This window comes from Oncorhynchus nerka, linkage group LG10 (assembly GCF_034236695.1).
Source record: "Oncorhynchus nerka isolate Pitt River linkage group LG10, Oner_Uvic_2.0, whole genome shotgun sequence".
Lineage (NCBI taxonomy): Eukaryota > Metazoa > Chordata > Actinopteri > Salmoniformes > Salmonidae > Oncorhynchus > Oncorhynchus nerka.
Window position 1 is genome coordinate 80,226,144 of NC_088405.1, and position 27,140 is coordinate 80,253,283.

Genomic DNA, 27,140 nt, shown 5'->3' on the forward strand with positions numbered 1-27,140 from the left:
TCAAACTCATCACTTCTGCTCGAAGCATAGCCTTTGCAGCGCAGATTGATGGCGGACATTTCTAAACTGACCAAGGCGCACCTCCAACAACAAATAAAACCTCACATTATTTTGCCAAAAAACAAAGACGATTTAGCTCAACCAGTGGCATATGGGCTTGTTAGGTGAGCGCTGATGCCGCCATGTGATAAGCAGTGGTCACTTTTTCAATAACGCAAAATAGTTCGCTTGTCCATTCCGAGCACGCCTCTCCATGGTGCTGTTGGAGAGACGCGAGGCTTCACCAACTTTCCGTCCCCCTAAAATATTTGAACATAAATCACGTAGCAGATATAGACTACATCATGGAGGTTTCTCCGATCAAATAGCCTAACCTAAATGGCACACAATCCCCAAAAATATGAACAAACATCCCCCAAAAACAGGAGAGGTCAAAGTAAATGGACAATCAGGCTACTCACAACTGCGGTCCAGGAGTTTCCTTTACGAAAAAAGATTGCAGTCAGTGCAGTACGACTAACTGTAGTATGCTGTACATACTGCGTCCAAAATAATGTATCACTGCGTCCAAAATACCAGTCGACTGCAGTTACTGCACGTTCATAAAAACATTGTAGGGTTCACCCCGTGGGCTAAGTAGTCATGATGGTTTCAAGTTTGTATCCATCAATGTTTTATGATCATAGCGAAAAATAAAATACATCGGCATTTCCCGCTGTGTACACACATTGATTCTCGTTGCAATTAGGCCCAGGATAACTCCTGATAACGTTGTGTAGCTGCTGATATTCATCTTATAAATAGCCATTCATTCGTCACAGGAATCAGGACTAAAGCCAATGCAACGGCCTGTTTTACAAACGGTGGCCTACCGCAGATGGGCATTCATAAAATTCCAATGCAACCAGACATGTAGCCTAAACCCTAATGTAAGCAAGGACCGACGCAGACGTCTTTTATGCGCAGGCTTTTGGTGTTTCACAAACATTATGCCTACCACATTGATGGGCATTCATAAAATTCCATTGTAGGCAGACACTGTAGGCTACACCCCAGTACACACAGACCGATGCCTTTGACATGTTTTTTTGGTCCCGTCCAGACCGGCCTAGATTTCCACATTGGTTTTTAGTCCTGACCAAATCTGAACCAATCATAGACGTCTATGTTTGGTCTAGATTTTGTCCAGTCTGGACCAGCCTTAAATTGGGCTATATACTTCCATGTTTGGTTCAGGTTTCAACTTTCATTTAGAACCTAACTTCTGGAAAATAAATATTTTCAAACTTGCTTACTGGGACTATTCTATTTTTTTGGAAAGGGGGGCAATGTTTTTTTGTCATGCCTAGGGTGGCAGAAAGGCCAGGTCTGATAACTGCTGCTCTCCTCAGAGCACATATCATCCAGCCTAAGTTCACAGATCTCTTCAACTACAGTGTACCTGTGGAACCAAGAAAGTCTGTTTGCACAGACACTTTGCATTGGAAGGTCTGGGGGTGTTAAGAGCCTATGAGCAGACTCAGACCACAGGCCAACCACATCCCCGTGTCGTGTCTACTCCCCCGCTTTGCCCAAGCTATGTTGATGTATTTGATGTGTTTCCAGTCGATAAAGTGTGTTACAATATTACATTTACAGTTGTTTCAGATCTGTAAACAGACACACACACAAACCACACCGAACACATTTCAATTAGATGAAGTAAACCGTAGAATAAAGGACTCTTGATTTATTGTGTGACCAAATGGAAAGCAGTGGTTGTTGGTGTCAGAGTATGCTGTTGGGGTATTAGCACACCTCCAGCAGGCCCTCCGACCAGAGCACCAGGGCCATCTGGACTTTGTCATTGTCCAATTGCCTTTTTAGCTGAGACACAGGGATGGGCTGTCCCGCCTGCAGCTGCCTGATGGCCGGGAGGTCTTCGAAGGGGAAGGTCATGCCGGGGGTCTAGGAGATAGGTGGAGAGATATGACAGACAGAACTTTACAGACAGTTTCAGACATGACCATGCATTTTGCCTGTGTAAACAAAATATCAGGAATTGGGCCTTATCTACAGACATATAGCTTCTGATTCGATACTTTGATGAGAGTCAATATGAATTACAGTAACACAAACATCTTCATTCATAAACCATTCAAATCCTGGCTGACTGGCAGTGTATAATATACTCTAAGAATCCTATATAATATCCAAATGGTAGAGGTACTTTAACTCAAATCCTATATCTTGGCCATGTTCTGTTATAATCTCCACCCGGCACAGCCAGAAGAGGACTGGCCACCCCACATAGCCTGGTTCCTCTCTAGGTTTCTTCCTAGGTTTTGGCCTTTCTAGGGAGTTTTTCCTAGCCACCGTGCTTCTACACCTGCATTGCTTGCTGTTTGGGGTTTTAGGCTGGGTTTCTGTACAGCACTTTGAGATATCAGTTGATGTACGAAGGGCTATATAAATCAATTTGATTTGATATCCATATTGTCAACTAAGTACATTGTCTTGGAAAAATGTGCCAGGTTACCTCAGAGGGTGCATCTTCCTCCTCTTCACCACTATCATCATCACCACCACTATCATCATCATCATCACCACTCTGTCCCATCATATGTTTCTCCCTTCTGTTCCTCAGAGAGTGCATCACATCAACCACCAACGATACCGACCCATCCTAAACACACACAAACACACACTTTAGTCCAAGAGCAGCTAGGTAAAATATGTAAACTGTTAAAACTGAAGGCACTTACTGATGGGCTTTGACACGTCTCTAAAGACACCAGGATGTGGTCTTTAAACCTCAGACACACCGTATCTTCTAAAGCAGGCATCTTTCCAGCTGTGAAGAAAACACACACAGAAATAGACAGAAGGACCTAGGCTAATACATGTACACTCATGCCCAATAAACTCCTCCTGGGAACTTCTTGTAGCTCTGCAAGGATTGGATAAGTTGTACCATATTGGTTACTTAATACTCTTGTTACTTATTATATATAAATATATATATATAATATATATAATATATAATATATTAATATATAATATATTAATATATATATATATATTTTTTTTTAACCTTTAATTTAACTAGGCAGTTAAGATCACCACTTTATTTTAAGAATGTGAAATGTCAGAATAATAGTAGAGAGAATTATTTATTTCAGCATTTATTTATTTCATCACATTCCCAGTGGGTCAGAAGTTTACATACACTCATATGACCCATATTTGGTAGCATTGCCTTTAAATTGTTTTACCTGGGTCAAACATTTATGAAAGCCTTCCTCAAGCTTCCCACAATAGGTTGGGGGAATTTTGGCCCATTTTGTTGCTTCAATATATCCACATAATTTTCCTACCTCATGATGCAATCTATTTTGTGAATTGCACCGGTCCCTCCTGCAGCAAAGCACCCCCACAACATGATGCGGTCACCCCCGTGCTTCACGGTTGGCATGGTGTTCTTCGGCTTGCAAGCCTCACCCTTTTTCCTCCAAACATAATGATGGTCATTATGGCCAAACAGTTCTATTTTTGTTTCATCAGACCAGAGGACATTTCTCCAAAAAGTATGATCTTTGTCCCCATGTGCAGTTGCAAACCGTAGTCTGTATTTTTTACGGCGGATTTGGAGCAGTGTCTTCATCCTTGCTGAGAGGCCTTTCAGGTTATGTCGATATAGGACTCGTTTTACTGTGGATATAGATACTTTTGTACCTGTTTCCTCCAGCATCTTCACAGGGTCCTTTGCTGTTGTTCTGTAATTGATTCATACTTTTCACACCAAAGTTCGTTCATCTCTAGGAGACAGAATGCATCTCCTTCCTGAGCAGTATGGCGGCTATGTGGTCCCATGGTGTTTATACTTGCGTACTATTGTTTGTACAGATGAACGTGGTACCTTCAGGCGTTTAGAAAATGCTCCTAAGGATGGACCAGACTTGTGGAGGTCTACATTTTTTCCCCCTGAGGTCTTAGCTAATTTATTTTAATTTTCCCATGATGTCAAGCAAAGTGGCACTGAGTTTGAAGGTAGGCCTTGAAATACATCCACAGGTACACCTCCAATTTCCAAGCTGTTTAAAGGCATAGTCAACTTTGTGTATATAAACTTCTGACCCACTGGAATTGTGATACAATGAATTATAAGTTAAATAATCTGTCTGTAAACAATTGTTGGAAAAATTACGTGTGTAATGCACAAGTAGATGTCCTAACCGACTTCCCAAAACTATAGTTTGTTAACAAGACATTTGTGGAGTGGTTGAAAAACAAGTTTTATTGACTCCAACCTAAGTGTATGTAAACTTTCGACTACCACTGTACATAAATGTCAATTATTACATCTTAGTCATTTAGCACACTCTTATCCAGAGCGACTTACAGGAGGAATTAGGGTTAAGTGTCTTGCTCAATGGCACAGACATATTTTTCAGTCTGCTCGGGGATTCAAACCGGCAACCTTTCGGTTATTGGCCCAATGCTCTTAACAGCAAGGCTACCTGCCGCACAATTGTATAATATTGATGTCCTTGAAAATTACAATTAAGTGCTTGAAAAAGTCCATGAATTTGACTTGCTTAAAGGATGAATAGTCCTAGGCCTATGTTATATAGGTGGAGTTATGGATCAATTTGCATATATTCCTCAAAATACACATGAGGAACTGCATGGAAAATAATGTTTCAAACCAGTTTGAAATTTTGATCCCAATGTCACACATTGGCCCCATTATTTATAGAAAGACCCGATCCAGAACAAAGTGGCTAGCGATACTGTACCTATCCATATTCAATGCCCCAACACTATTTTCCAGACCTTACTATAAATGTTACTCTCCCTGCTTAGCTCAGATTCAGCAAGCGTCCGGACAGATGTTAACAAATATGTTAAGTCTGTCAGAAAAACGTAAGAGGCGCATTCTAAAGTATCAATGCACATCACTATTTAAATGCATATCTGTAGCCTGTACAGAAACATCACTTCTTAGTAGAAAAACACCACTGTCCATTTCTAATTTAAATGGATTCATATCTCAGAATATGGCTGTGTCCAGTTACTGTTTCACATTCTATGGGCAACACACACTGTCTGTACAAAACAATCTACTCATTGGACTTTTAAATATTATTCAGCAAGACACACACCTGATGATGAGATGTCATCTTGCTCTGGTGTGTAAGGTGGCAGTCTGTGGAGGGCAAAGTCCCTCTTCATGTCCCCGGCACGGAGTTCGTGTTCGCCCCTCTCCATCTGATCTGCCACGCTCCTCAATAATGAGGCCAACTGCCTGCTTGTGTCTGGGGCTGCGTTGGCTCCCTTGTACACACACAATGTTATAGAGCTTAATAGATAGCAGTAGGTAAGACTGAACTACGCAGATAGGACACTATTATTTTCAATAGGCATACATTGTCATTTCTATTATGAAACGAAATTTAGCAGAACATGCAACCAGTGAGAACTAAAGTTTAGACATTAAACATTCAACACATCGTTCAGTGCAAATTCCTTATTCCTCCTTTAGGTAAATCACTGAACTGTAAGTTATCACTCACATTCACCAATCTGACCATGGCAGATGAGTGTTTCCCTCAAGGAAGGACAGAAGGAAGGATGAAATGTTTAAGTGTTGGAACAGAGTACGGAAGCGACCTCACCATCAAGATTCTCCTGGGCATGCCTACCCTCCTGGTGATGTCACTGGTCTTAAGGGAGTCATACAAGAAATTGGGGAACACGTTGGCCAGATAGTCTCCCCATGACCTGAGGTGAAAAAAGTTTTAGTAACTTTACACATCAAGATTATGAATTTCCATTGTTTCAAATGAGAGAATGAAGAAGTGGTGGGGCTGAGATAGCGTTGAGGTTAGAGAGGTATAGCCAGTTCGAAAACCAGGGGAAGATCTGTCAGGCTACGAGTTGGCAAATTCTGACTAAGGCCATTGATGGCTGAAACATGATATTAATAGCTGTATAAATAAAATATCAGGTTTTTAATAGTGTGCGAGCGTTGCGCGTATTACTTTTCAAAGAATGAGTTCGCAACCAGAGGGTCGCTGGTATCAATTTCTTAGGTGCCACAGTGAGTCTCACGTACGTGTTCTGGTAGGTACTGAGGGTTAGGTGGGTAGAATGATCCACTCCCACGGGGGTGTCCGCCTGATGGATGGTTCCTCTGGGGAAGTAGAGCAGATCACCTGCCTATGGAAAAAAAGGTCAAACACCCCCCTCACTTAACCTCAATAGCTCAGGCCACAAGTCACACTACGTTGCAAAATACTCCAATGAAGCGTTTTCCAAATGTGGATCAAGACTTAAGTGCACTACTGTGGATTACTTTCGGGTTGTGGCCTTTGACTGGTCTTGCCTAGAGAGACATTGGTTTTGTTTAGTCGGCAGGAAACCCCTAAAGCGTGATCACCCTGCCACTGTTTTGGTCAAATTCATAGACAAAGCTATGGATGCAAGAACTGACCGTCCATGGTATTAAAATGATGGTTAAAACTTGTTTTGAAGCTACACAGTGTTTGTTTACAATTACATTGTTTGCAAACAATGAAGTAAAACAGGCTTAAATGTTGGGTTCTGATAGTGTATGACAGTTAAACTAAGCCTATGAGGCATTTATAGTTGGGCCGGGACAACATCAGTAGGGCGATACTCAATATCGATACTCAATATCGTGGCAAGGAAACAAACTTCTATAGGAAAATAGCCCTACTATTGGAAAAAAATATAATGTTGTCATCCAGTCACATTTATTTATTTTCCAAGCTATAGCACACAATATTTGACATATAGCAAGTTTGTACAGGACCAAAGAGTCTATGTAGTCTGCGATACTGGTAAAGAAAATAAATGAAATATCACATTTACATAAGTATTCAGACCCTTTACTTAGTACTTGTTGAAGCACCTTTGGTAGCGATTACAGCCTCGAGTCTTCTTGGGTATGACGCTACAAGCTTGGCAGGCGCACCAATATTTGGGGAGTTTCTCCCATTCTTCTCTGCAGATCCTCTCAAGCTCTGTCAGGTTGAATGGGGAGAATCGCTGCACAGATATTTTCAGGTCTCTCCAGAGATGTTCGATTTGGTTCAAGTCCAGGCTCTAGTTGGGCCACTCAAGAACATTGACTTGTCCCGAAGCCACTCCTGCATTATCTTGGCTGTGTGCTTAGGGGCGTTATCCTGTTGGAAGGTGTACCTTCGCCCCAGTCTGAGGTCCTGAGAGCCCTGGAGCAGGTTTTTATCAAGGATCTCTCTGTACTTTTCTCCGTTCATCTTTGCCTCGATCCTGACTGGGTTTCCCAGTCCCTGCCGCTGAAAAACATCCCCACAGCATGATGCTGCCACCACCATGCTTAACCGTAGGGATGGTGCCAGGTTTCCTCCAGGCGTGATGCTTGGCATTCAGGCCAAATAGTTCAATCTTGGTTTCACCAGACCAGCGAATATTTTGGTGCCTTTTGGCAAACTCCAATCTTGTGCCTTTTACTGAGGAGTAGCTTTCGCCTGGCCACTCTACCACAAAGGCGGGACACAATGCAAATAGTCCGGGTAGCCATTTGATTACCTGTTCAGGAGTCTTATGGCTTGGGGGTATAAAAGCTGTTGAGAAGCCTTTTGGTCCTAGACTTGGTGCACCGGTACCGCTTGCCATGCGGTAGCAGAGAACAGTCTATGACTAGGGTGGCGGAAGTCTTTGACAATTTTTAGGGCCCTCCTCTGACACCGCCTGGTGTAGAGGTCCTGGGTGGCAGGCAGGCAGTTTGGCCCCAGTTATGTACTGGGCCGTACGCACTACCCTCTGTAGTGCCTTGCGGTCGGAGGACGAGCAGTTGCCATACCAGGCAGTGATCCAACCAGTCAAGATGCTCTCGATGTTGCAGCTGTAGAACTTTTTGAGGATCTGAGGAGCCATGCCAAATCTTTTCAGTCTCCTGAGGGAAATAGGTTTTGTCGTGCCCTCCTCACAACTGTCTTGGTGTGTTTGGACCATTCTAGTTTGTTGGTGATGTGGAACTTGAAGCTCTCAACCTACTCCACTACAGCCCCGTCGATGAGAATGGGGGCGTGCTCGGTCCTCCTTTTCCTGTAGTCCACAATCATCTCCTATGTCTTGATTACGTTGAGGGACAGGTTGTTATTCTGGCAACACCCGGCCAGGTCTCTGACCACCTCCCTATAGGCTGTCTCGTCGTTGATCAGGCCTACCACCGTTGTGTTGTCTGCACACTTAATGATGGTGTTGGAGTCGTGCCTGGCGATGCAGATCTGTGCCGACACAATCCTGCCTCTGAGCTCTACGGACCATTCCTTCGACCTCAAGAACTGGTTTTTGCTCTGACATGCACTGTCAACATTTACATTTACATTTAAGTCATTTAGCAGACGCTCTTATCCCTTATATAGACAGTTGTGTGCCTATCCAAATCATGCCCAATTAATTGAATTTACCACAGGTGGACTCCAATCAAGTTGTAAAAACATCAATGATGATCAATGGAAGTAGGATGCACCTGGGCTCAATTTCAAGTCTCATAGCAAAGGGTCTGAATACTTATGTAAATAACATTCTCTAAAAATCTGTTTTCACTTTGTCATTCCGGGGTACTGTGTGAAGATTGAGGAAAACACTTAATTTAATCAATTTTAGAATAAGGCTGCAATGTAATACAATGTGGAAAAGGTCATAGGGTCTAAATACTTTCTGAAGGTACTGTAGTCGTGGCCAAAAGTTGAGAGAATGACACAAATATTAATTTTCACAAAGTCTGCTGACTCAGTTTATATGGCAATTTTGCATATACTCCAGAATGTTATGAAGAGTGATCAGATGAATTGCAATTAATTGTAATGTCCCTCTTTGCCATGCAAATGAACTGAATCCCCCAAAAAACATTTCCACTGCATTTCAGCCCTGCCACAAAAGGACCAGCTGACATCATGTCAGTGATTCCCTTGTTAACACAGGTGTGAGTGTTCATGAGGACAAGGCTGGAGATCACTCGGTCATGCTGATTGAGTTGGAATAACAGACTGGAAACTTCAAAAGGAGGGTGGTGCTTGGAATCAATGTTTTTCCTCTGCCAACCAGTTACCTGCAAGGAAACACGTGCCGTCATAATTGCTTTGCACAAAAAGGGCTTCACAGGAAAGGATATTGCTGCCAGTAAGATTGCACCAAAATCAACCATTTATCAGATCATCAATAACTTCAAAGAGAGCGGTTCAATTGTTGTGAAAGAGGCTACAGGGTGCCCAGGAAATTTCAGCAAGCGCCAGGACCGTCTCCTAAAGTTGATTCAGCTGCAGGATCAGGGCACCACCAGCACAGAGCTTGCTCAGGAATGGCAGCAGGCAGGTGTGAGTGCATCTGCACACACAGTGAGGCGAAGACGTTTGGAGGATGGCCTGGTGTCAAGAAGGGCAGCAAAGAAGCCACTTCTCTCCAGGAAAAACATCAGGGACAGACTGATATTCTGCAAAAGGTACAGGGATTGGACTGCTGAGGACTGGGGTAAAGTCATTTTCTCTGATGAATCCCCTTTCCAATTGTTTGGGGCATCTGGAAAAAAGCTTGTCCGGAGAAGACAAGGTGAGCACTACCATCAGTCCTGTGTCATGCCATCCTCCGAGAGCAACTTCTTCCAACCATCCAGGAACAGTTTGGTGACTAACAATGTCTTTTCCAGCATGATGGAGCACCTTGCCATGAGGCAAAAGTGATAACTAAGTGACTTGGGGAACAAAACATTGATATTTTGGGTCCATGGCCAGGAAACTCCACAGACCTTAACTTCTTGGTGACAGGGGGCAGTATTTTCACATCCGGATGAAATGCATGCCCAAATTCAACTGCCTGCTACTCATCCCCAGAAGATAAGATATGCATATTATTAGTGGATTTGGATAGAAAACACTCTGAAGTTTCTACAACTGTTTTAATCATGTCTGTGAGTATAACAGAACTTATTTAGCAGGCGAAACCCCGCGGACAAACCATTCAGATTTTGTTTTTTGAGGTCACTCTTTTCAATGGGTTTTCATTGGGAATCCAGATTTCTAAAGGGACCTTCTTGCAGTTCCTATCGCTTCCACTGGATGTCAACAGTATTTAGAAAATGGTTGAGGTTATTCCTTTGTGTAATGAAGAAGTACGGCCATCTTGAACGAGGGTCACTTGAAGTGTACTGTTAGATAGAGGCGCGTGACCAGAAAGCTAGCTACAGTTTGTTTTCCTCCTGTATTGAACACAGATCATCTCATCTTCGATTTTAACTATTATTTAAGTTAAATACCTAAAGTTGTATTACAAAAGTAGTTTGAAATGTTTTGGCAAAGTTTACAGGTAACTTTTGAGATATTTTGTAGTCACGTTACGCAAGTTGGAACCGGTGTTTTTCTGGATCAAACGCGCCAAATAAATGGACATTTTGGATATATAATCGACGGAATTAATCGAACAAAAGGACCATTTGTGATGTTTGTGGGACATATTGGAGTGCCAACAAAAGAAGCTCGTCAAAGGTAAGGCATGAATTATATTTGTATTTCTGTGTTTTGTGTTGCGCCTGCAGGGTTGAAATATGGTTTCTCTCTTTGTTTACGTAGGTGCTATCCTCAGATAATAGCATCATTTGCTTTCGCCGAAAAGCCTTTTTGAAATCTGACATGTTGGCTGGATTCACAACAAGTGTAGCTTTAATTTGCTATCTTGCATGTGTGATTTAATGAAAGTTAGATTTTTATAGTAATTTATTTGATTTTGGCGCTCTGCATTTTCCTTGGCTAGCGTCCCACATATCCCAGAGAGGTTAATCCCATTGAGAACTTGTGGTCAATCCTCAAGAGGCGGGTGGACAAACAAAAACCCACAAATTCTGCCAGGAATTGCAGAGGTCTTGAAAAAGAAGGGTCAACACTGCAAATAGTGACTCTTTGCATCAAATTCATGTAATTGTCAATAAAAGCCTTTGACACTGCTTGTAATTATACTTCAGCATTCCATAGTAACATCTGACAAAAATATCTAAAGACACTGAGGCAGCAGACTTTGTGAAAATGTATATTCGTGTCATTCTCAAAACTTTTGGCCACGACTGTATATCATTAATTTTAAAGTCCCAAAATGTATGTCGCAATTGCCCCCAATAAATGCAAACTGACACAGATTATGGGCAGCTTCACCCTGCTCCTAACGTACCTTCAGTATGATGTCGTGTGTGGGGCTGCCGATGCGCTCCTCAAGCGCCACGCAGTACTCTCTGGCCAGGGGCACCGTGGGGCTGTACAGACGCCAATGTTTCTCGCCCTCCAACTGGAGGATAAACACCTGGGGAAAGGCGTACACATATTTAGCAGATGTTATCGCAGGTGCAGCAAAATACTTGTTTCTGGCTCAAACAGTTATAAAGAACATTACAAAACAATACACACAAATCCCCAAAATTCTAAGAAAGAAATGTAGAAATAGCATAATGAGCCATGTCTGTGTCCAGAATATAAATATATACACTGAACAAAAATAAAAGCAACATGTAACAATTTCAAAGATTTACAGTTCATATAAGGAAATCAGTCAATTGAAATACATTCTTTAGGCCATAATCTATGGATTTCACATGACTGGGAATACAGATATGCATCTGTTGGTCACAGATACCTTAAACAAATGGTAGGGGCATGGATCAGAAAACCAGTCAGTATCTGCTGTGACCAGCATTTGCCTCATGTAGAGTGACACATCTCCTTTGCATAGAGATAATCAGACTGTTGATTGAGGGCATTGGAATGTTGTCCCACTCCTCTTCAATGGCTGTGTGAAGTTGCTTGATATTGGCGGGAACTGGAACACGTCGTTGTACAAGTTGATCCAGAGCATGACGAGCACGCAGATGAGCTTCCCCGAGATGGTCTGTGTTTTGTTCGACTTACTGCCAAATTCTCTAAAACGACACTTCTGGTAGAGAAATTAACATTCAATTCTCTAGCAACAGCTCTGGTGGACATTCCTGCAGTCAGCATGCCAATTGCACACTCCCTCAAAACTTGAGACATCTGTAGCATTTTGTTGTGTGACAAAACTGTACATTTTAAAGTATACTTTTATTGTCCCCAGCACAAGGTGCACCTGTTTAATCAGCTTCTTGATATGCCAGATCTGTCAAGTGGATGGATTATATTGGCAAAGGAGAAATGCTCACTAACAGGGATGTAAACACATACGCACAACATTTGAGAGAAATAAGCTTTTTGTGCATATAGAAAACTTAGGGATCTTTTATTTCAGCTCATGAAACCCAAACTTTACATGATGCCTTTATATTTTTGTTCAGTGTGTATATATATATATATATATATATATACAGTGCTCAAAAAAATAAAGGGAACACTTAAACAACACAATGTAACTCCAAGTCAATCACACTTCTGTGAAATCAAACTGTCCACTTAGGAAGCAACACTGATTGACAGTAAATTTCACATGCTGTTGTGCAAGTGGAATAGACAACAGGTGGAAATTATAGGCAATTAGCAAGACACCCCCAATAAAGGAGTGGTTCTGCAGGTGTTGACCACAGACCACTTCTCAGTTCCTATGCTTCCTGGCTGATGTTTTGGTCACTTTTGAATGCTGGCGGTGCTTTCACTCTAGCGGTAGCATGAGATGGAGTCTACAACCCACACAAGTGGCTCAGGTAGTGCAGTTCATCAGGATGGAACATCAATGCGAGCTGTGGCAGGAAGGTTTGCTGTGTCTGTCAGCGTAGTGTCCAGAGCATGGAGGCGCTACCAGGAGACAGGCCAGTACAGTACAACAACCCAGCAGCAGGGCCGCTACCTCTGCCTTTGTGCAAGGAGGAGCACTGCCAGAGCCCTGCAAAATGACCTCCAGGAGGCCACAAATGTGCATGTGTCTGCTCAAACGGTCAGAAACAGACTCCATGAGGGTGGTATGAGGGCCCGACGTCCACAGGTGGACAGTTTGATTTCACAGAAGTGTGATTGACTTGGAGTTACATTGTGTTGTTTAAGAGTTCCCTTTATTTTTTTAAGCAGTGTATATATATATATATATATATATATATTGAACAAAAATATAAACGCAACATGTAAAGTTTTGGTTTCATGAACTGAAATAAAAGATCCCGAAGTTTTCTATATGCACAAAAAGCTTATTTCTCTCAAATGTTGTGCATATGTGTTTACATCCCTGTTAGTGAGCATTTCTCCTTTGCCAATATAATCCATCCACTTGACAGATCTGGCATATCAATATATATATATATGTATGTATATGTGTATGTGTATATGTATATTGGCCATAGTGGTGTTTGGAGTGTGACTGTTTGAGGTTGTGGACAAGTGTCTTTTATACTGATAACAAGTTCAAACAGGTGCCATTAATACAGGTAACGAGTGGAGGACAGAGGAGCCTCTTAAAGAAGAAGTTACAGGTCTGTGAGAGACAGAAATCTTGCTTGTTTGTAGGTGACCAAATACTTATTTTCCACCATAATTTGCAAATAAATAAATTAAAAATCCTACAATGTGATTTTCTGGGGTTTTTCTTCTCATTTTGTCTGTCATAGTTGAAGTGTACCTATGATGAAAATTACAGGCCTCATCTTTTTAAGTGGGAGAACTTGCACAATTGGTGGCTGACTAAATACTTTTTTGCCCCACTGTGTGTATATATATGATGGTGTGTAGACAGTATGGACAGTATATGAATAGGAAAGGTGTACAGCAGTAGATATATAGGATTACTAGAATACAGCATATACATATGAAGTGGGTAAAAGAGTATGTAAACATTTAAATATTGTCTAACCCTCAAACTATACTACAAACGTTGCAGCCAGGGTTATGTTCAGTAGGGAACACTGTAGCAAAATTATTTGAAATGTAAAGGTAAAATTTTAGTTTCTTATGGGTAGCTATGACATGTTCTGGTTCCCACTGAACACTACCCTGATGTGGACCATTTTGGGGCCAGTTCAGTGGTGTACCTCCACGTCGTCATAGTGTGGGGGTAGCCCTTGGGAATCCTGTGGGGTGATGTAGACGTTGGAGCCCACAAGAGCGCCGAAGAAACACTCCAGCTTCTCCTGAATCCGCCACAACTCGTCCTGGAGACACACGGTTAGTTAGAGGAGAGCAGGCATCTTAGAATCTCCGAATAGAATACTATTGGGTTCAGCTCTGCACAAATATGGAATGATCAAGATGTTCAGATATCTGTGCAATAGATTTTAATTCCTGTTGTGTTCAGCAACATATTCAAGGCGTTCACATTTAAAATAGGCAAATCTGAATCTGAGCTAAACAACATCTTAGCTAAAGGATATCTGTCACTACCAGTCCCTTTCTGTTACCACATAGCCACTGCCACAGTGCTGCATTAACTAGGACCTTCACTCCATTTTCTACAGGGATGCAGTTTTGGCAGGCCAAGATCTAATAATACCTTATTCAACTGATCAACAGTCATAATTAATACAATCAAGCTGAATCAGGTGTTTAGGTAATAATGCTAGGCTGGGACAACCTTTCCCCACATACTGTGGCCCTACAGGAGCAGAGTCATGTTCAGTAGGCACAAAACATGTTCTCCTGTTTCATACTATCACAGACCAGAACCCATGACTCGGGAGTACAAAACACTGTGGATAAACACATGTCCACTACTCTCACCTTAAACCTCTGAGGCTGGTGGAACTGGATGGTGGCCTTCTGGTTGAAGTCCTTTTTGAGCTGGCTGTAGTTGACACGGCCTTCCTTGTTCAACACAGTCTTGTTGCCCTGGACGCTGCGGCACACATTGAGGTCTCTGGCATACGTCAGGCCCTGGGCGCACAGCCCCTTCAGGTCTGAAAGCTGGAACAGAGACTTGTAGTAGGAGGCCAGGCCTGGGTCAGACCTCTGGAGGTGGAGGGGCTTCTTCTCCCAGTAGTCAGTGAAAAATTCCTCCTGTCCCACTGGGGAAATTAGACTCTGGAAGACAGTGTCTGGGGTGTCGAAGCAGAAAGGAGAGGGGACGCCATTGGAGTCTGTTTTCCTATGTTTGGGAGCGACCTCCTCATCTCCGGATGCTGCTTTTCTTCCGTTCCTGGGCATCTTTAGCTGATAGAGAACGTTACATCAGTGGCATTAGATTAGAAGATAGCTACTTAGCAGTTTCAATTTTGCATTGCTATCAAATTAAGATTAACAGTGCCCTTGGTGAAGTGCAGTTGGAATAGCCCGTTCGATAGCAAATACTTGGTGTTATGTAACTACTGTAGCAAGCTTCAGATACAAATGTTAGCTAGCTAATAACAAAGTTTATGGGCTAACGTTAATTAACGTTAGCTAGCTTGCAAACTGTAGCTAACGTTATATAATGCTAAAACATAGCGAACGTTACCTGTTTTGCTTATGTTCCCACCTTCGGATTTAACACATATTAGCTATAAACTCTCCCTTTTCCCAAATCAGTTTGGTTTGATAGCTACACGTGAGAATCGTGTTCTGTCCTGTAGCATAAAATGTCCGAAGGCAAACAAATACTTTCCATTCCGCTCTGGTGATTCATGTCTCGAGTGTGAATTATTTCCAAATTGTATTCAATACAGAAATGATACGCAACCACTACAATAAATGTTTGCATGTTAAGGCTAACGACTTTTATTAGACATTTATTTTGAATACAATAAAACAAGCAGAGCAGGTTCTGTAAGGAGACCGTTCTATTACAACAGCTAGCTAGATCAAAATCTTAGTTTGAAAAGGGGGAAAGGTAGGGAGATGTCATTAAAGTGAGATGGACAACAGCGGGGCTCCTCGACTTCAGCAGTGAGCTCTCCTCTAATCAAGATCCAATGTCCAGTAAAAGATTAAACACATACAAAAAGTTAATTTATTTACACATTGGCTCTTTCAACATTTTGATAACATGAGGAATGGATCTCTATAATAGCTATCTCTGTGATAGCACAACATTCAAATATCAGACTACTTTATGTGGAATTCAACAAACCCATTATGTGGAGTTCTAATAGAAAAGACGCAATTATCTCAATTTTCCGACCAAAATATTTACGTTGAGGAAATGTGAAATAACACTAAAAATAAGAGGCCACTTGAAAATGCCAAAATTAAGTTCTATTAACTGCTGTTTTTCCTGTGTATGGAGGGAGGCAGGTGCAGTGTTTTGGTTTTAAAAAAAAAAAAGTATTTCTTTGTAGAGCGGAGGGAGGATGAACTCTGCCTTGGTTGGCAGACGCTCATCTTAAGTCCAGGCAGGAGAGAATTTGATGTCCAATCACAGGACCCAGCCTGCTCTCCATCACTGGGGGGCCTCTGTGTCCCCTGGATGGGGGCCTGTCTCAGGGAGCTCCAACTTCTCGCACTCGGTCAACTTCAAAGTTAAGTGCTGGGCAATCTCGTTGGGGTCAGTATACAGAGCAGCAGGGACGTTCTGGAAGGCAAAGAGAGAGAAACTAAATGCTGTTGTCTTTTCTAGATATTGCCATTGACTAATTGTTCTCCATTTACAATAGTGGTATGATTGCATCAGCTGCACAGTGACATATACGCATGTAGCATGAATGTTTTGGACAATATTTTAGGGATGTCACTGCACAATGCTGAGCTTGCTCTGACTTGCCAGCGGACTTCCGCTACACATGTACTTTTCAAACAGAGAAGAAAAATCTCACCTTCAATTCTGAAATTTTGCTTTCCCGAGTGCTAAACTCTCTGATCATGTAATTCTTTCCAGTCTGTAAAGAAAACCTCTGTAAGCGATTAGTCATTTCATAAGTAGGCATAACCATTATGTAGTTGAAGTTACATAGAAGGAAATGGACATCACTAAAGTTATCCACAGAATTTGATTCCAATGCACATCCATTCTGGTTGTTACCGTTAATCGATTGCCATTTCCCAGGAAAGCCCAGTCACACTTGCCTCGTGATAGAGCCGCGTGTCATTTATCCGGATCAGAACTCCATCCACCCGCAGGAAGAACCGCAGAAGCAGGAAGAAACTGGTGGGCATCACTCTCTGTATCACACAAAAGTGGGTACGAAGGGAGTAAGTCATTCTTCAAAATCTCCTCAGAACAAATGAATCTGTCTCTCAAAGATGCAAGCGTTTAAGAAAATCCATTAAACATAAGTACTATAGGTGAATATAAAAAGCCTTTTTTATTCCTGGTCTTACAGCCCCCGCAAGGACATGTCCTTTGGTGCTTGTCACACAGCCACAGACATCATATGGGGCGAATGTGCATCATCATAAAGTGTCAGTTCCTGTCTGAAAGTGGCACTCACTATTTTGACGCTGATCATGGACACGCCGTGGTCGTGAAGCTCGTCCTCAAACAGCAGAACGTCATCGAAGAACATGATCTGTTCTCGCGCCTTCAGCTTCTCCATGTCGATGCGCTCCAACGTTTCTGTCGCCTGATGGAATAAAGAGTGATTTATTAGTGCAAACCGTAGCAAAAAACAAAATGTTTTGCAACTGAACATTTTTTTATTGGACACATTCAGGTAGGTAGGTCTCTCGTTGTTTCGGCATGTTTGCCTCAATTTGATTCCTAATGAATAAGGCAATTGACAGCTTGAGATAAGTTAATGAATATTATGCCTATGCGAAAGAAACCTTGCATTCCAGGCGGACTACATTGCAGTTGTTGCATTGCATCAGCCGATGGTTGTGTTCCACATCATTGACGGTGCAGTCGGGCATCAGACTGATATACCATATGGTGTGGTTAGTTGATATGTTAATCACCAATAGATCTGGCAGGAGTTTGCAATATAGACGACCTGAAACGCAGCCAATGACTTGGGGGTGAATCCTATCTTCCACTTACAGTATCAGTCAACAGTTTGGACACACCTACTCATTCAAGGTTTTAATGATTTTTTATATATTTGAACCTGCGCTGTGAGGAAAATGCATTCCAGGTGACTACCTCATGAAGCAAAGGGTGGCTACTTGGAAGCATCTCAAATAAAATATTTTGATTTGTTTAACTTTTTTGGTTACTACATGATACCATTTGTGTTATTTCATAGTTTTGATGTTGTCACTATTACTCTACAATGTAGAAAATAGTACAAATTAAGAAAAACCCTGTAATGAGTAAGTGTCCAAACCTTTGACCGGTACTGTATGTCAAATATACATTTAGTCATGTATCAATGTGAGACTAAGTTCAATTTTGACTTAAATTCAAATTAGCCCCTTATTTTGTAATGTGTTTGTTTGGGATATTGTATTGTATCCACAGTGTGAACTGAAAGGCCTTTCACCCTCATCTGCTGGTCCTCTCCTAACAAAGTGCCTCTGTAGTCTGTGGTATATGTCCAGTCGTAGTGTTTCACAGTCTCTTTGGAGTGTTCAGAATCGGCCCTGGGAATACAACCACATGACAACAGTCTCAGATCCATTCTCCATAACGGGACTGGTAATTGACTGATTATTCAACACTTTTTATCGAAACAATTTAAAAATGCAATTTTTTGTTGTATTTATTTTACAAGCATATAGACAATGAAGGTGGATATTGTTATCACAGTGGTATTATGATAGTGGTTGTACCTGCTCTCTTGCCATTCCTGTGCACAGGCCACTTTCACAGAGTCCTGCATGTTGTTGACCCTCTTGAGGGCATCGATGGCATTAAACTCAATGCCATAGCCGTCTGTGTGCTGAATGCGTAGAACGTTGTCCCCAAACAGCATCTCTGGGAGTGAGGGCATGTGCATCTCCTCCCCTAACCTGGGACAAAACTGTCAAGATTGAAACCTGAACAACTAACCTCAATGTAGCTAGCCAAGTACGTTGACAATTTTTATTTGACCTTTATTTAACTAGGCAAGTCAGTTAAGAACAAATTCTTATTTTCAATGACTGCCTAGGAACTGTGGGTTAACTGCCTGTTCAGGGGCAGAACGACAGATTTGTACCTTGTCAGCTCAGGGATTTGAACTTGCAACCATTTTGGTTACTAGTCTTTAAAGTAAGACCAAGTCGATAAACAAGCTCCCCAATGTAGACTAAACCTTAAGAATACTAAACAGACAACATTAAAGAAAAAGTTTAGTCTGACACAAAAATCGGCAAAATACTTGGACCAGGTTACCGTTCAATGTCCTTAGACTTCATAATGTGGGTTTTTGCTGCAGTCACTTTCCATGGTCCGAATATGAAGTCTTGCTTACTGCTCTTAAACCCATGGGTCATCATGGCTGACAAATTGGCCAACATCAACTGCAAATACAGTCAAACACCAAGCCCATCAGAGACATAAGTAAACAGTACATGCAAGTACAGAATACATTGCATATCGACCACTGCAGAACTGTAGATAGTTGAGTACGTTCAGTCCTCAGAAATGACCTAGCAATCCAATGTCTTTATTGGCGAGTTGTAAAAGTAGTTATCTAGTTAGCTAGGATATATATGGTTAGCTATAACAAGATAATTATACCCGCTGTACAGGCGTGCTAGTTAGTTAGCTAGTAACTTTGCTAGCCTACCTAACTAGCTATTGTAACATTCAACGTTATATAAAATGCGAAGCAGGTAGCTGACAAAACAGCCAAACGTGTTTATGGAATAGGTGTCGACAATGCAATAACTAGAGTATGCATTCCACAACCTTATTTATCTGGCTAAAGTAGCTAACTGAGCCTCCGGATGTTAGTGACAAGCTGGCTGTTTCAGCATCACTTCAATCATCATCACACTAACTTGTCATCTTAACTTCATTACTAATGGATATACATCCAACATCAATACCCTACTGATAAGAGACTTCATGGAAATAGAAATCAAAGATTCAATACAAAATAAATGTAAAAGTTAATCCACTTACTCCAGTATTTTGATTGTTAGCTAACGTCCATGAAAGAGAGAGCTTCACAAAAAGCTTCCGACGTACTTTTCATTCTACTATTATATGGTTCCGCATCCAGTAATCCTGTAAATTTGCACAAAATATACAGTGGCGCAAAAAAGTATTTAGTCAGCCACCAATTGTGCAAGTTCTCCCACTTAAAAAGGTGAGAGAGGCCTGTAATTTTCATCATAGGTACACTTCAACTATGACAGACAAAGTGAGAGAAAAAAAATCCAGAAAATCACATTGTAGGATTTTAAATTAATTTATTTGCAAATTATGGTGGAAAATAAGTATTTGGTCACCTACAAACAAGCAAGATTTCTGGCTCTCACAGACCTGTAACTTCTTCTTTAAGAGGCTCCTCTGTCCTCCACTCGTTACCTGTATTAATGGCACCTGTTTGAACTTGTTATCAGTATAAAAGACACCTGTCCACAACCTCAAACAGTCACACTCCAAACTCCACTATGGCCAAGACCAAAGAGCTGTCAAAGAACACCAGAAACAAAATAGTAGACCTGCACCAGGCTGGGAAGACTGAATCTGCAATAGGTAAGCAGCTTGGTTTGAAGAAATCAACTGTGGGAGCAATTATTAGGAAATGGAAGACATACAAGACCACTGATAATCTCCCTCGATCTGGGGCTCCACGCAAGATCTCACCCCGTGGGGTCAAAATGATCACAAGAACGGTGAGCAAAAATCCCAGAACCACACGGGGGGACCTAGTGAATGACCTGCAGAGAGCTGGGACCAAAGTAACAAAGCCTACCATCAGTAACACACTACGCCGCCAGGGACTCAAATCCTGCAGTGCCAGACATGTCCCCCTGCTTAAGCCAGTACATGTCCAGGCCCGTCTGAAGTTTGCTAGAGAGCATTTGGATGATCCAGAAGAAGATTGGGAGAATGTCATATGGTCAGATGAAATCAAAATATAACTTTTTGGTAAAAACTCAACTCGTCGTGTTTGGAGGACAAAGAATGCTGAGTTGCATCCAAAGAACACCATGCCTACTGTGAAACATGGGGGTGGAAACATCATGCTTTGGGGCTGTTTTTCTGCAAAGGGACCAGGACGACTGATCCGTGTAAAGGAAAGAATGAATGGGGCCATGTATCGTGAGATTTTGAGTGAAAACCTTCTTCCATCAGCAAGGGCATTGAAGATGAAACGTGGCTGGGTCTTTCAGCATGACAATGATCCCAAACACACCGCCCGGGCAACGAAGGAGTGGCTTCGTAAGAAGCATTTCAAGGTCCTGGAGTGGCCTAGCCAGTCTCCAGATCTCAACCCCATAGAACATCTTTGGAGGGAGTTGAAAGTCCGTGTTGCCCAGCAACAGCCCCAAAACATCACTGCTCTAGAGGAGATCTGCATGGAGGGATGGGCCAAAATACCAGCAACAGTGTGTGAAAACCTTGTGAAGACTTACAGAAAACGTTTGACCTCTGTCATTGCCAACAAAGGGTATATAACAAAGTATTGATAAACTTTTGTTATTGACCAAATACTTATTTTCCACCATAATTTGCAAATTAATTAATTAAAAATCCTACAATGTGATTTTCAGGATTTTTTTCCCTCATTTTGTCTGTCATAGTTGAAGTGTACCTATGATGAAAATTACAGGCCTCTCTCATCTTTTTAAGTGGGAGAACTTGCCCAATTGTTGGCTGACTAAATACTTTTTTGCCCCACTGTATATATTGCTTTGTTGCTACATTTCCTAAATGTATGATAGTATGCTGTGTTTATACAAGTTGCTCTCTAAGGGAGGTCTCCATCAAAAATACATTTCACAGAAATAAAATGTAATAGGTTTTTTAATGGCATATCATTTTAAATTTTTTATTTTTGTATTTATTTTATTTCACCTTTTATTTAACCAGGTCATTTACAACTGCGACCTGGCCAAGATAAAGCAAAGCAATGCGACACAAACAACAACACAAGAGTTACACATGGAATAAACAAACATACAGCCAATAACACAATAGAGAAAAGGTAGGGGTAGCCAGGTGGAAAGCATGGCCAGCTGTAGAAAAATGCTTATTGAAATTCTCGATTTTCATGGATTAATCAGAGGCATTACAGTATGGACAACCATTCAACATCAAATTGATTTTATGCACATCATTAGAATAGATAGCCTACAAGCAAATTTATATTTTTTTCATTCCCCAGTCAAGTGTCCCAAACATGGTGATTCTGAGAAAGTCCTACATGATTCATCTGCAGCTAGCATCCCATCCTAGGATTTGGTACATCAGGTGGTACTGTCTATGGCCCTATTGGTACAGTACTGCTTGTTGATCCCTTGTCTATGTTGGTACAGCAGTGGAGAGAGTGATTGGATGATGGTCTCCCAGTGTTGAGTAGATGATGTTCTCAGTCATGGAGGAGACAGTGTGGACAGGTTCTTGGGATGTTCCAAGAAGAAAAAGGTGTTTGACTCTCTCTGGATAAAAATCTATGTGACATTGATCAACTGGACCAAATGCACTGTAACAAAATATGTTCGATTGGGAAATATGTCACAAATAATTCCCCTGACTCCCAAATATTCCAAACATTACTGTATGTTTATGACTTGTACTGTAATTGTAAATGTGCACTAATAGTTAACCATTTTTTGTGTTTTCTAATGCATTACACATCTAGTGCTTGATACTTAGAGATGCACTCTCAAACTCTTGTATCATTTCAGCCAGTAGTTTGAAAGTGGTGCTCACGAGCCAAAACAGGTCCCTGTTTTTTGTGTACTACGTCATCCAATTGTGTACTACATCATACATTTTGTGTCATGTTGCGAATTTTGCAATTCGTATTATATCATATGAATTTAGCAATTTGTGTGATGTTACAAACCTCATTCGTGCAATATGTTATGAATTTGTTGAGCTTAAAATCCCAGAGTGCATCTTAAATATCATATCATGCTATCACGATGTCAAGCATGCGAAACAGAAAAGCTAATTACTCACTGAAATGTGTACACTTGATGATCATGATGATAAGGACCACTAGAATCAAGACTGCTCCAATGCTGACCACAATAAATGTCCAACGCACTGGGACACCTAAAAAATATCAGGAAAAGTGTGTGATGTTCATTAAATAATGAGAAAAATTATTGACATACAGTACCCCAAAACATAATTATTGCCAGAAAGAATAGAAGTTAGATCAGTATATTGAAAAATGGATCCACCATTCTCTTAGAATGGTGATTGAATGGTGGTGAGCTCCAAAAGTATTGGGACAGTAACACATTGGTTGTTGTTTTGGCTCTATACTCCAGCACTTTCAATTTGAAATTATACAGTGAATATGAGGTTAAAGTGCAGACTGTCAGATTTAATCTGAGGTTATTTTCATCCATATTGGGTGAACCGTTTGAAACATAACCAAAACAAACAGCAAATGCATCCAACAAATTTGTAGAGTCACAAATTTGATGTAGTCGTTGTGTGATATGAATATGGGACCAAATACGTTATACTACTTGAATACACATGTAAGTGAATTTTTCACAATATTTTTTGTCCTGTAAAATAGGGGGACAATGTAAAAAAAAGTGCTGTAATTTCTAACCAGATCATTTCAAATCCAAAGTGCTGGAGTACAAAGCCAAAACCACAAAAATATGTCACTGTCCCAATACTTTTGGAGTACACTGTATCACAAGATATTATGGAAAAGTTGTGTAGACCACCAACATTATATTACATAGATATAGAAATCAACCGATTACATTGTCAACTAGTAATCCTGATTTATTAACACTTAGCTCTCACCATTGGACATGACTGTGTGATTGACAGTGATGGGATGGCTGAGGGAAGAGTGGTTGACCCAGCAGAGATAGAGGCCAGCCTGGCTGGGTCCTGAGGACAGAGGCAGGTAGGAGTGTACTGTGATGGAACCATCTGTGTTGACCTCTCTCTGCCTGTCTGAAAGTCTGGTGTTGAGGAGCTGACCATCTCTAAACCACACCTGCTCTATGGTCTTTGGGTAAAACCCCTGAGAGGAGCACAGCAACATGGGAAGTCCACTACTGGACTCCTTTACATCAGACACAGACACTGCAGGAGGGGCTGGATGCACAAACAGAAAGTTGCAGATGCAGAAATAAAAGTGTAAACAAAGAGTTTAAACTGTAGACAAATTATTTTAAATTTGGAGGCAACTAGCATTCACATACCATGTGATGACTGGGTCATAATGGTTGTACATGTAGATTGTAGTTCTATCAAGTATTTTCAGAGATCACTAACCTGTTACACAAATAGTTATGTTTTTTGAGAAAACTTGTGCAGGTGGAGGTGCAGCTCTTTTCACTTCACAAGAGTAAAGTCCAGAATCATTTATCTGTAGATTCATCAGTGAAAAGAAGATTTCTCTGGTCTCATTATTCCACTTAATTTGTATGCTTTCTTTACATTTCTTCGACACCAGACACTCTTGTCTGTTAAACTGAGAAAAGCACAGCACCTCTGTTCCTTTTATAGTTACTGTAAATATTTCAATGTCATTGGGTAAATTGTGGGTGCAGTGGATTGTCACTGAATTTCCTTTGTGTAATATGACTGCTGTTGGATTTGGCAGTGTAGTTAGGTTCTGCAAACCTGTAGAAAATTAGATCAATGTTGATCAGTCTGAGAAAACAGATAATGAACTGGTTCAGGTGGTGATACACCTCATGACAATTGTAAAACTATTTTAAGCCACTTCACTTCCCAGCTCCATACTGGCTGGGACAAATGTATTAAGTCAATAAATGTAGGGTCTGTCTACTATATTTACCACTAGTGTTAAACCAAACAGAAATTCTCTCAGCAATCACTTTTAATTTCAGTTCCATAATTTTCATATTTCAGTTGTAAAGGCACTGATTCTGTCTTATCCAATCATAAATTATAATTTGACCTACGATAGTCCACCCCCCACCCCTCCCCTTAGAACAAAACTGTACCTTAAGTGTCCACAGTTTTCATAGTAAGTACAGTCTCTAAATGTATAATGTATGAAGAGGTTTTGTCAAAGCATTTCACATTACCTGAGTGGAGACTCAGAAGCATTGCCAAATGCAGAACAGAAGAATAGAGCACCGACATCTGTTCCAAAAAGAGCAACGACAAAGATAAGATAGTTACTTAAACACAACATTTCAGTGGTTTTTCAACCTTCACATCCTGTGATTACAAGAGGTTCAGTACGTGAAGTGTGGCTGGTATCATACACTGAAAACATGACTGGAATGACAGAAATGGTTTTTTTGTGAAGTTTCCAAAATAACAAATACATTTTATTTTGAATGGTAGACATTAAATATGTTGAATATTGCAGTTCTATCGCAGTTTTTGTTGCAAGATTCTGACACAGAAGTGTGGAGTCTTGCGGACCTAAAGCATATGCAAGTCTCTCAGCGAATAGATTTAACAGAAGTTTAATACAAAAATCGTTCAAGAAGCATTCCGTTTACTCTCATATTCGACTGATTTTTCCATAGTGCAGTTAAAATAATAACATTTTTAACATTTAAATATACATTTTTTTAATTAAGATGGAATGAACAAATCTGTTTGAATACACCATATCTATTAGTTAAAGACACCTGCATCCAAATCCTCAAGATATGCACTGTACTTACGTCCTCTGTGTCGTTGTGTGAACCACTATCATTTATATCACCATTGCATCTCGTATCAATTTCCTCACAGCGCAGGTTCAATGAGTGTGAGTCTAGTGCTTCTGTGTTCAACATCTCATGTTAGCTGATTGGTGCTAGCTACCCTCTACCACACAACACGCCTTGAGTGACATTTACGGACCCATTTACAGACCCAATGTGATTTTTTCACCATTGGGTTTAACTACTGATAATGGTTTGACTTGTAGCCCAAGTTGTAGTTAGCATGGTGAGTCCAGAATGAGCTATTTTCACTATTTTTCAATCAACATTAGTGAATGTAGCATTCATTCTGGATTCACCAGTCTAAGTTGTAGTTGTATTCTAAAATACACAAACATCCATGTTAGCTTTAGAAATATCGTTCACCTACTATAATAAAACATTGAAACAGTTTGCAACAGCATGCAGACACTCAGCCCATGGTCATATGTTGAATTGAAACAGAGAGTTCACAGCTCATGTGAATTTTTTTATTTATTTACACACTTAATAATACTATGGTTTAACGCTTTTCATTACAGAGTTATCTTAAAGCTCTACTTTGGCAAGAAACATACAATAAAAATGTATTTAGAGAAGGCAAGTAAAATTGCAATAGTTAGCTAGGTGTTAAAACTAATTTTCAGATTAGAACTAGACCCAGAAAGAGTATCAGGTTATAATGGGCAGCTAGGTTTTAAGATTAGTTTTAAGATTTTGTCCAGCAAAACAAAATGTGAAAATTACCCACATGCATCACCACCTCTCCTCCAATTCTCACACTCTCTTATCCTACCTTTTAGATACTTTCTCTCTGGCTGTGGTGAACAGAGGGGACTTGAGAATTTATGAAGACTATGGCTAATGTCATGAAACTGTGAACAAAAACTCCACATCAAAAAGCATACTGCAGTCAACGATGGAGAAAACTGCAGAAGTGGCCACAGCATTACTGAGTGGTGGTTGTGAGAGGCTGCACCATAGTTGTTTTCAGTTAAGTAAAAATAGACCACAGCATTGACAGCAATGTTGACAGTGAAACAGGAAGTCAGAGTTGTTAAGCCTTTTCTGGCACAACCAATGCGTACTTACAAATAACTGAAAAGTCATGAATCTGCATGTGTAATGCAGATGAACAGCTCATTAAACCCGTTTCCTGATTATTTTTTTTAGCAATACATGTTTACAGGATTGATATATTAGGTTTGACTTTTCATCTCCAAGTCAGAAAATATATATAATGCAAAGCTCATACAAAATAAGTCCTAAGCAGCAGTTGAGGACGTTACATTCATTGGCCCAAACACTCTTATAGAGTGATTCACACATGCACATTAAGGTTTTATGTCACATTAAAAATGACAGCAAGAGGAAAACGTTATATACAATGTAATTATATAACTGGCAACCATCCAATTTATGTCCAGAGTGAATGTAGGGTAGGAGTTTACGGGTGACTGTCAGATATACTAAATAACTATTTCTGTAGCTTGGACATGTTCAACTGAGCTAGTATTCAAGACACACTGGTCCAATGTTTGATCGATTCAACAA

The 27,140-nt window shown here is 40.8% G+C and overlaps 3 protein-coding genes across 10 annotated transcripts; all 3 read right to left on the reverse strand.

Annotated features, from left to right (window-relative positions):
• Positions 1-1,692: 1,692 nt before the first annotated feature.
• riox2 (ribosomal oxygenase 2) lies at positions 1,693-15,546 on the reverse strand. Its single transcript, XM_029671488.2, has 10 exons — positions 15,415-15,546; positions 14,703-15,131; positions 14,018-14,137; positions 11,209-11,337; positions 6,098-6,201; positions 5,658-5,763; positions 5,145-5,316; positions 2,745-2,833; positions 2,519-2,665; positions 1,693-1,947 (listed from the first exon to the last, which is right to left on the reverse strand). The coding sequence occupies exons 2-10, from the start codon at positions 15,123-15,125 to the stop codon at positions 1,789-1,791; spliced, it is 1,449 nt and encodes a 482-aa protein (XP_029527348.1). The 5' UTR covers positions 15,126-15,131; positions 15,415-15,546; the 3' UTR covers positions 1,693-1,788.
• A 100-nt stretch (positions 15,547-15,646) lies between these two features.
• Positions 15,647-19,988, reverse strand: LOC115136085 (TIP41-like protein). Of its 5 annotated transcripts, none has more exons than XM_029671490.2 (8): positions 19,882-19,988; positions 19,147-19,274; positions 18,603-18,782; positions 18,314-18,413; positions 17,324-17,455; positions 16,959-17,054; positions 16,709-16,771; positions 15,647-16,467 (listed from the first exon to the last, which is right to left on the reverse strand). In XM_029671490.2, the coding sequence occupies exons 2-8, from the start codon at positions 19,269-19,271 to the stop codon at positions 16,336-16,338; spliced, it is 828 nt and encodes a 275-aa protein (XP_029527350.1). In that variant the 5' UTR covers positions 19,272-19,274; positions 19,882-19,988; the 3' UTR covers positions 15,647-16,335. The 5 variants fall into 5 exon arrangements, 4 of the variants coding, with proteins under 4 accessions (XP_029527350.1, XP_029527349.1, XP_029527351.1 ...); XM_029671489.2 differs by having other exon boundaries at positions 16,709-16,786; XR_003864568.2 differs by having other exon boundaries at positions 16,441-16,467; positions 16,915-17,054.
• A 1,729-nt stretch (positions 19,989-21,717) lies between these two features.
• On the reverse strand, positions 21,718-26,584 carry LOC115136086 (class II histocompatibility antigen, M beta 1 chain-like). 4 transcript variants are annotated; one of them, XM_029671496.2, is made up of 6 exons: positions 26,383-26,584; positions 24,972-25,029; positions 24,117-24,189; positions 23,710-24,009; positions 22,897-22,992; positions 21,718-22,331 (listed from the first exon to the last, which is right to left on the reverse strand). In XM_029671496.2, the coding sequence occupies exons 3-6, from the start codon at positions 24,133-24,135 to the stop codon at positions 22,234-22,236; spliced, it is 513 nt and encodes a 170-aa protein (XP_029527356.1). In that variant the 5' UTR covers positions 24,136-24,189; positions 24,972-25,029; positions 26,383-26,584; the 3' UTR covers positions 21,718-22,233. The 4 variants fall into 4 exon arrangements, with proteins under 4 accessions (XP_029527356.1, XP_029527352.1, XP_029527358.1 ...); XM_029671492.2 differs by lacking the exons at positions 24,117-24,189; positions 26,383-26,584 and adding exons at positions 24,190-24,540; positions 25,566-25,774; XM_029671493.2 differs by lacking the exons at positions 24,117-24,189; positions 26,383-26,584 and adding exons at positions 24,190-24,540; positions 25,566-25,919 and having other exon boundaries at positions 22,326-22,414.
• Between the last annotated feature and the right edge of the window lie 556 nt (positions 26,585-27,140).

What these genes read in the sequence shown, in the direction of transcription:
- riox2 (XM_029671488.2), bottom strand. Translation starts at nt 15,125, where the DNA reads ATGCCCAGGAACGGAAGAAAAGCAGCATCCGGAGATGAGGAGGTCGCT. An exon ending in CACACTATGACGACGTGGAG is followed by an intron (nt 11,338 to 14,017) that starts GTACACCACTGA and finishes GCCTTTCCCCAG; the next exon opens with GTGTTTATCCTCCAGTTGGA. An exon ending in CACACGACATCATACTGAAG is followed by an intron (nt 6,202 to 11,208) that starts GTACGTTAGGAG and finishes TTTTTTCCATAG; the next exon opens with GCAGGTGATCTGCTCTACTT.
- LOC115136085 (XM_029671489.2), bottom strand. Translation starts at nt 19,271, where the DNA reads ATGTTGGCCAATTTGTCAGCCATGATGACCCATGGGTTTAAGAGCAGT. An exon ending in CAGGAATGGCAAGAGAGCAG is followed by an intron (nt 18,414 to 18,602) that starts GTACAACCACTA and finishes TTGTATTCCCAG; the next exon opens with GGCCGATTCTGAACACTCCA. An exon ending in ACACGCGGCTCTATCACGAG is followed by an intron (nt 16,787 to 16,958) that starts GCAAGTGTGACT and finishes AATCGCTTACAG; the next exon opens with AGGTTTTCTTTACAGACTGG.
- LOC115136086 (XM_029671492.2), bottom strand. Translation starts at nt 25,679, where the DNA reads ATGTTGAACACAGAAGCACTAGACTCACACTCATTGAACCTGCGCTGT. An exon ending in CACACAACGACACAGAGGAC is followed by an intron (nt 25,030 to 25,565) that starts GTAAGTACAGTG and finishes TTTTTGGAACAG; the next exon opens with ATGTCGGTGCTCTATTCTTC. An exon ending in CATCAAGTGTACACATTTCA is followed by an intron (nt 22,332 to 22,896) that starts GTGAGTAATTAG and finishes GAACATCCCAAG; the next exon opens with AACCTGTCCACACTGTCTCC.